At 42.0% G+C, this 8,695-nt stretch overlaps 1 protein-coding gene across 1 annotated transcript in view; it reads right to left on the reverse strand.

The window, feature by feature from the left end:
* Window positions 1–190: 190 nt before the first annotated feature.
* Window positions 191–8,695, reverse strand: part of LOC104998742 (serine/arginine repetitive matrix protein 3-like) — a 25,280-nt gene continuing 16,775 nt past the window's right edge. Inside the window, exons 3-4 of the mRNA XM_010854069.1 lie at window positions 3,366–4,573; window positions 191–468 (exon numbers count right to left, since the gene is read on the reverse strand). Coding sequence (XP_010852371.1) covers window positions 4,566–4,573 — 8 coding nt within the window. The 3' untranslated portion in view covers window positions 191–468; window positions 3,366–4,565. The remainder of the gene's footprint in view (window positions 469–3,365; window positions 4,574–8,695) is intronic.

The raw sequence follows: 8,695 nt of genomic DNA on the forward strand, positions 1-8,695 counted from the left end.
GTACTGTTTTTTGAGTTGTGTTTTGTGGCTTCCCTGGTGGCTCAGAATGTAAAGAGACCCAGGTTCGATCCCTGGGTCAGGAAGATCCCCTGGACAAGGAAATGGCAACCCACTCCTGGCACCCTGGAGAATTCCATGAACAGAGGACCCTGGTGGGTTATATCCATGGGGTCATAAAGAGCTGGATGCAACTGAGTGACTAACACTTTCACTTTTCACTTGTGGATAATGTGCAAAATAGGGAAATAATGGGAGGAAAATATGCCTCTCAAAACAGCTCAAAGCCAAAATGTTACCCAGCTTCACAGTGTTGTGTTTATTATCATTACTGATTTAATTCTTGTATTATATTATTTATCTGCTCTATACTTGTTTTCTGTGCTGCTTTAAATCGTACTTTTGGATGTGATCCTGTGTTTTTTCAGCACGTCTCACGGCCTCTATATGTTGATCCTGTGCTTCTTGCAACTAAAAAGAGAAAAAAAAGGAAAAACAACTGCTTTAACTACTGATAACCTAGCGAATCTGCCATTATCACTTTCTGTCTCTTTCATCTGCATATTGTTTACAGCTGCTTTCCTGCCATACGGCAGAGTTGAGCTGTTACAACAGACACCCTACAGTCCACAAACTGAAAATATTTACTGTTTGCCCTTTGCACATTACTGACCTCTCCTCTAGCACTCAAATACATCATCAAATACAAGCTTTAAAATAGATTTTCTCAAATAAACACACAAATGTATAAACTGGCCAAATGGGGAAAGACAGAAAATTACCTTATGGTAGCATTTTTTTTTTTATTCCAAGCTCCACATCAGCCATCAGTTTAAATATCCACATATGTGAATGCCCACGGCTCTTCCAGTGATTATGAGAGCTAACACTGCTGTTGGTGACAACCAGATGCTTCAGGGACCATTGTGAGAGGCAGTAGCTACATGGGAGCCAGAATCCATGGACCTGTGTTCCAGTTCCATCAGTTCTGAGCTATGAGTCCTGGGGCAAATTACTTAACCTTTCTGTATCTGTTTTTCCATCCATAAAATGGGGATAATGGTAGCATCAACCTCAGTGGGATGCTGGGAAGATTAAACTGGGGACCATACATAATGTATTTAGAAGAGGACGTGGCAGATACTGAGCTGTTTGTAACTGGCATTATTACAGTTGCTGTATTTTACCTGCAAAACAATCTGATACTTCAGGCAGACGGCATGCCAACGGAAGTGGTCTTCTACACAATCACAGTGAACTCACTCTCCATACCGTTGCAAGGGGCAGTAAGGGGGAGCATGAGGCCCAGAACACACGTGTCCAGACTTCAAAAACGTTCACTGACTCCACTAACCAACTAGTACTCTAGTACTTTTCTCCACTTACAGTAATTTGCAACTTCCTTTCTCTCTGTACTACTCAGTGGACAATGACCACCGGTTAATATGCAAATAGCACCTCCTGGACAGAGTGCTACAGAACATTACATGACCGTCAGAGGAAGGGTGAAGTGACTGCCATGGAAATATTACCCTACTGCTAAATGAAAGTTCTGAATCAATTCATTCCCAGCAACTGTTAATGTCTAGCAAGTACTCGGATGAGAAAAGTAAGGTTACCAGGTATGGGTATCAGAGAAGCCATCCCCAGAACCTTAGGCTGGGAAGGTTAGAAATCCATAGGGGCCTGAAAGGCTAGATATCCATAAATCCCACTTCTGGCTGTATAATGAAGGAAGGCAAATTTACATTTTACTACCAGAGTCAGGGGAAAAATATGAGCATTTAATTGAACAATTCTCCTCTATTAGACTAAGCACTTTCAATTTTACATTTAATTACTTAAAATACACTTTAATAGAAGTTTTACTATACCAGCATCTCCAAGAAGAAATTATTGTATGGATGAAGTACTTAGTTGTGTCTTAACAATTGTTAAGCTATTTTCCATTTATGCAAGACAAGTGTTGTGCATATTAAGAAATATTCCGTTAGACTAACGTATACTTAGACAAGATTCTCCCTCACGAAAAAAATGACAACAATGTAAAATGAAGGGCTAAACTGTTCTTCACAGACGGGATGACAGGGCTGAAGAGAAAAGGCTCGATGAGAGCTGGACAGTCAGGAAAGCTCTGGAGAAGGAGAGACTGGGCAGCAGGTCTGAACAAATGGAGGACTACCCAAGAGGAATAGAAACTGTAAAGACAGAAAGGACAGTCTGAGCAAAGGCAAAAAAAGGAGAAATCAGCCAGTTAACTCTGAGGATAAAATCCAACCACAGGGAAATAAAAACATGTCCATCCAGAAATAATGCTCACAGCAGCATTATTCCTAGCTGCAAAGTGGAAACAACGCAAATCTCCATCAACATATGAATGGATAACTGGCTTAGCCACATACTGTTTCTTGTTTGATAATCAACAGAAATGGAAGAACTGATACTTGCTATCACATGGATGAACCTCGAAAACATGACATCAAATGAGAAAAGCTAACCACAAAGGAACACACACTGTGTGATTCCATTTATGTGAAATACCCAGAACAGGCATGTCTACACAGACGGATATTAGACTGGGGGTTGCCTGGGGCTGAGGGAGAGGAGGGGGCCATAGGTGGTGGCTAAGGGATGCAGGGTTTCTTTGGGGGGCTGATGGAAATGCTCTAAAATTGACTGTGGTCACAGGTGACACCTCTCTAGACTAAGAGAAACTGAACTACACACTTGGAATGGGTGAATTATATGATACGTCAATTATATCTCAATAGCTTTTTAAAAAATCCAAAGGCGCAATCTAGATAATGTTCTCAATTCTTTATTTTGGATGTACATACTATACTCCATCTGAGTACCTCCTTGCTTTTACAATATATCTAAAATGAAGAGAAAGGAAGGCAATGCCTAAATTCAACTGGTTTGTATAATACTCTCTCTGCACAAGTTATTCTGAAATTCATGAAATAAATATATACAGAACTCTACAGCCATTCACCAAAGGGAAGATGGGAAATTATAATTTTCTGGAACCTTCCATTAAACATTATCCTCTGATTTTATCTGGCTTGCTTCATCATGGTAATACAGCTATCACTAAAAAAAAAATATTGTTCAATAGGAAAAAAAGTCTCTCAACTTGTGTGAAAAATGATGCACATTTCTCCACTTTCTTAAGGGTAAATAAAAAATATATAATGCAAATGGCAGAATGAAAGTCAGAGTTTAAGAAATGAGTGCATTTTACAGACAATAAAACTATAGTAAATTACTTGTAATGAAAATACAAAAGAAAGCTGTCTATGAAAATGAGTGTCCTAAAACACTTTATCCTACATATTAATTGTCAACACATTCAATTTCACACGTACCTGACTTGGGAGTTGATGTAACTTGCTCTTTAAATCCTGTGCCTCATCTTCTAAGTTGGCACAGTTACGTGCCATGACTTCCAGTGAAGCCTCCGTCATAGACCGCTTTTTTATGGTGTCAGTCAGTTCTCGCCAAAGTCATCTCACAACTGCCTAATAAGATTCTCTGTCACTAAGTTTATCAAATCACTTTACTACGATGCTGTGCTAATAATAGATAACGCCAACATATGGACTTTGAAAACCATCACCACACACAGCAGCTCACCTTCTTTTCCCTCCTCACTGAATCTGGTTACAGACACAGAAGGGGCCACCCTCCGGCCTTCCTGATATTAAGTTACTCAGACAAAAATGCAGACCCGCTGTCCACACCCTGCCCCTGCCGATAAATCTGCAGAGCTTCACCACCTCACCACCAGAAAGAAATGGGTGTGAATGTCCAACAAGTGGTGGAAAATTCCACCCTGTGCAGCATTTTCCCTCTTTCTTTATTACAGGCTTTGATTAACTTCAGAGATCTTCACATATTCTAACCAGTGCTCAGATCTTTCCAACAGATTCCTATCCCAGCAAAAAAATGAGGCCATTCCCTTGTGGCTTATCTATTTTATATCTAGTAGTGGGTCTCTCTGGACACATTCTAACATTGAAGTCTTTTCTCTGAGATCATCTCTCATCTGATGCAGCTTGATTTTTAGCTTATTGAATTGACTTTCCACTTTAGAAAGTTGCTGGGAAGCTGTCTCACTGTTACTTCTCAGCTTAGTCACATCGAACTTCATTTGGTCCTGCAAGCATAACCTCTCGTCGTTTGCCTTCTGGAAGGCAAGCTCCAGGTCTCTTTGTGATGTCTGACCTTGATCATGATCGTGTGTGGCAGCAGCCAGTCTAGAACGGTAGGATTCCACTTCTGCTTCCGGTGCTTGTTTGCTTTGTTTATTGTTCTCCAGCTCAGATTTGAGCATTGTATTCTCAGCTATCAGGACATTAAGCAGACCAGTATACTGGAATATAGTCTCTGTTAATATTTCCTCTTTCGATTTCATTGCCTTTTGAAGATTTTTAATATCCTCAAAATATTTCTTTTCCTTTTCCTGCTTCTGATTTTTTACTGTGTCTATTTCCAGTCTTAGGCTGGCAGTTTCATCCTGCAGCAGGTGGTTTTTGCATAACAGATCTTTTGCTTTTCTCCCACTATCAGAAACCTAAGTGAAACAAAGGAGACTTTTAGTTAGTACTCAATAAAATGACATTTCATTATTTCCTAAAAACGAAACACTAACCTGTATGTTTATACAGTGAAAAGACTGCAACAAGTGGCTCTCCAAACAGAAAAATAAAGGTTTGATACAAACCTCAAACTTCACAAGCAGAAACTTCCAAAGGTTCAAAAACTTAATTGAAGACAATGAATCCATGAAAGGAAAAAGAAATCCCAAGTGACTTTTCAAGAAGCTCAGAACTGAAAAGGCTTTTCTCTGAATCACAGCGAACCCAGAGGGCTTAAAATAAAAGATTTATAAATTTGACTACACTTAAAACTTGCATCTGATGTGGAATATTTATACAATGCAAAACTACTAAGCCATGAAAAAAGAATGAAATAATGCTATTTGCATCAACAGAGATAGACCTAGACATTATCACACTATGTGAGGTAAGTCAAAGACAAATAATATATCATACTGTTTATATGTGGAATATAAAATGAATTTATTTCCAAAACAGAAAGAGACTCACAAACATAAAAAAACAAACTTATGGTCACCATGGGGGAAAGGAGGGTAGGGGAAGGGATAAACAAGGACGTTGGGTTTAACATATACCATTATATATAGACAAGTGTACATAAAATACCAATAAGGATCTACTGTACAACATTAGGAACTACACTTAATATTCTACAAGAAGGATCTGAAAAGGAATATGCGTGTGTGATATGTGTGTATCTGTGTTACTTACTCAGTCATGTCCAACTCTTTGCAACCCCACAGACTGTAGCCCGCCAGGCGCCTCTGTCCATGGAATTCCCCAAGCAAGAATACTGGACAGGGCAGCCATTTCCTTCTCCAGGGGATCTTACCAACCTAAGGATCGAAGCCAGGTCTCCTGCTTTGCACGTGGATTCTTTACTGTCTGAGCCAGCAGCAAAGCCCCATTTATATAATATACACACATATATACATATATGTATGAATCACTGTGCTGTATACCTGAAACTGACACAATATTGTAAATCACCTGTGATTCAATAAACACCACTCGCTACCTTTAAAAACACTGCATCTGATACCTCCTATACAACTACTTCACAGCAAGAGCCTTAGCTCTATATGTATTTAAATAGATTATATTTTGTACAGAAATTGTTTTCTTGGGAATATGCTACCTCTATAACATTTTAATAGGCAATTACAGACTTATACCTATTGACAACTGTACTAAGCACTTCTACAAACATCAATTAACCCATTAGCTATAATGATTCTGGAAAGGAAGAAGTTAAAACGATATAAGTAAGCTGCAGGCTTTTCACCAGGTCTTCTGACTCTGTTAGTCCTCTTACATCAAACCACAGTTACTTCTCTAGTACAAACATATCAATGCAAAATAATCCTCCTATGTCATTCATGGTATATACACTAATGGTAAATAAGGTAAAATTCAGAGAGCTCTTCTTAGAGAGTCATGAGATTATTTGCTGCTGAAATAACTTTCATTATAGTTTCATACTGTTTAAAATAGTAAGATGGGGGAAATACAATGAGAAACATTATTATCACTAAATGTATACTATGGCATATCTCAGAGAAGGCAATGGCACCCCACTCCAGCACTCTTGCTTGGAAAATCCCATGGACGGAGGAGCCTGGTAGGCTGCAATCCATGGGGTCACTAAGAGTCGGACACAACTGAGCGACTTCACTTTCACTTTTCACTTTCATGCATTGGAGAAGGAAACGGCAGCCCACGCCAGTGTTCTTGCCTGGAGAATCCCAGGGACGGGGGAGCCTGGTGGGCTGCCGTCTATGGGATCACACTGAGTCGGACACAACTGAAGTGACTGAGCATAGCATAGCATAGCATGGCATATCTATCACTGTTTCCAAAAGTTCCTTGTACTGAAACAAGACACTACACAGAGGAGAGGGTTAATTTTCTCACAAGCACAAGAATGACTTCCAAAGTATGGTCTCTGAACTGCCTACAGTTTTCCTTCTTATCTTCGAAGTGATAAACTAACCTAATCATCTATCAAGGAAGGGAAATCACTACCAAATACTAGAATATCTACTATTAGTAACGAGAGTTTTTGGTTTTCATTCTCTTGTTGGGAGGGGGACTTTTAAAACTTTATTCTAAAAAAACACCTTGTTAAAGTGTTCAAAAGTGTTTTTACAACTGATGTTGCAGCTTTTACAAACTGAAAAACTGTAAATGATGTGAAAGTGTCACTGACAGGATATTGGTTAAAGAAATGACAGTGGAGCCAAGAACGGACTCTGATTCAGGCACTGAAGATGATGACGTGCATGGAGGGACAGACACGCTCACCCCGAAGCAGAGGGACTTGGTCGGGTAGCGCAGTCGATGGGGGCGCACACGTGGTCTGTGTGGACTAAACCACAATCAGGGTCCCGGCTCCTTTGAGATAGTCGTGAAGGATCTGAGATCAATTCCTATGGAAAATATTGAAGGCCTCTCCTTGGACGAGGCCATTGTATGTCCCTACCTGACTGAGGTAGACAAATGGATTTGAATTACAAATAGTACTTTCCCGAGCTCTCCCTGAGAGGTTTTCGTTGTGGGAGATCTGCTGCTAGGACCTCAGGGATGGGACCCGGTCCGTGTCTGAGAGGGATATCGGCTGGGGGAGTGAATTCCTCTGCTTGAGATGCCACTCGACAACTCTTCAGAATGAAGGACAATCAACTTCGAGAGTGTTTGGTTTCTACCAATTGCTGGAAAAAAATCCCATGGGGAGCATTCCTGCACTTCTAGAGGATGCCAGTTAACACCTGTCCTTGAGGACTCTGCTGTGAGGGAGAAACCAGCTGGGAAAGTGGAGCCAGCTCTGAGCTGTTCACGGGGCAAGTGGCCTGGAGGGCTGACAGGCACAGAGGGAGCGTGTCCATGACTCTCAGCCACCTGCCGGATTGAAGGCCAGAGGTAACTTGATGTAAAATTAGGCACCATCTTCCCTCCCCATGCCCCTTCTCTTCTAGACCTATTCACTCACCAATGGTCCCTCAAAGCAGAAGGATCTGTCGCCTGAGGCGAGTGGAGAGCTTAGCCTCCAGTTTCTACACCAATCTCAACCCTGTGGTTTCTCAGTAACTATTGTGTGAGCTACTGACGTGACCTCTTCCTTCCTCTGATCGAAAAACTGCACCCAGCAGAGGCGGTCCTAAAATGGCAGAGGAGTAGGACGGGGAGACCACTTTCTCCCCCACAAATTCATCAAAAGAACATTTAAACGCTGAGTAAATTCCACAAAACAACTTCTGAATGCCAGCAGAGGACATCAGGCACCCATAAAAGCAGCCCATTGTCTTCGAAAGGAGGTAGGAAAAAATATAAAAGACAAAAAAAGAGACAAAAGAGGTAGGGATGGAGCTCCGTCCTGGGAAGGGAGACTTAAAGAGAAGTTTCCAAACACCAGGAAACACTCTCACTGCCGAGTCTGTGGCGAGCCTTGCAAGCACGGAGGGCAACATAACAGGGAGGAAAAATAAATAAATAATTAAAACCCACAGATTACGAGCCCAACGGTAACTCCCCCAGCGGAGAAACAGCACAGATGCCTGCACCTGCCACTAGCAAGCGGGGGCTGGGCAGGGAGGTGCGGGCTGCATTGCTTAGAGTAAGGACCGGGGCCTGAATGCCCCGAGGGCAATCTGAGGGAACTAACAGGCTAGCAAACCAGACTGTGGGATAGCTACGACACGAAAAGCCCTAACCTAAGAAACCACCAGGCCCCCGCACAGAACAAAGTACTGAACAGAACTAGTGGCTGCAGACCATCCCCCTCCTATGACAGGTAGCCAGAGCCGGAAGGGGGCAATCGCAGCCCCAGAGAGACATTATCTACCAAACTCCAAGCAGGCTTCTTTGCTAACTAAGACTTCTTGGAGTTCTGGACAGTCAACATCTGCCTGAGAAGGTGCACCGGTTGTACACCCAGAAAACCGAGCGGCAGGGACGGGGGAGGCGATAAGTCGCAGCAACTGCGCTCGCCAAACACCTCATCACCTGAGCTGCTCGGACCTGGGAAGGGCACAAAACTCAGGCCCAACCGAGTCTGCACCTCTGAGGACTACCCGAGA

Source organism: Bison bison, unplaced genomic scaffold, assembly GCF_000754665.1.
Source record: "Bison bison bison isolate TAMUID 2011002044 unplaced genomic scaffold, Bison_UMD1.0 scf7180017864335, whole genome shotgun sequence".
Lineage (NCBI taxonomy): Eukaryota > Metazoa > Chordata > Mammalia > Artiodactyla > Bovidae > Bison > Bison bison.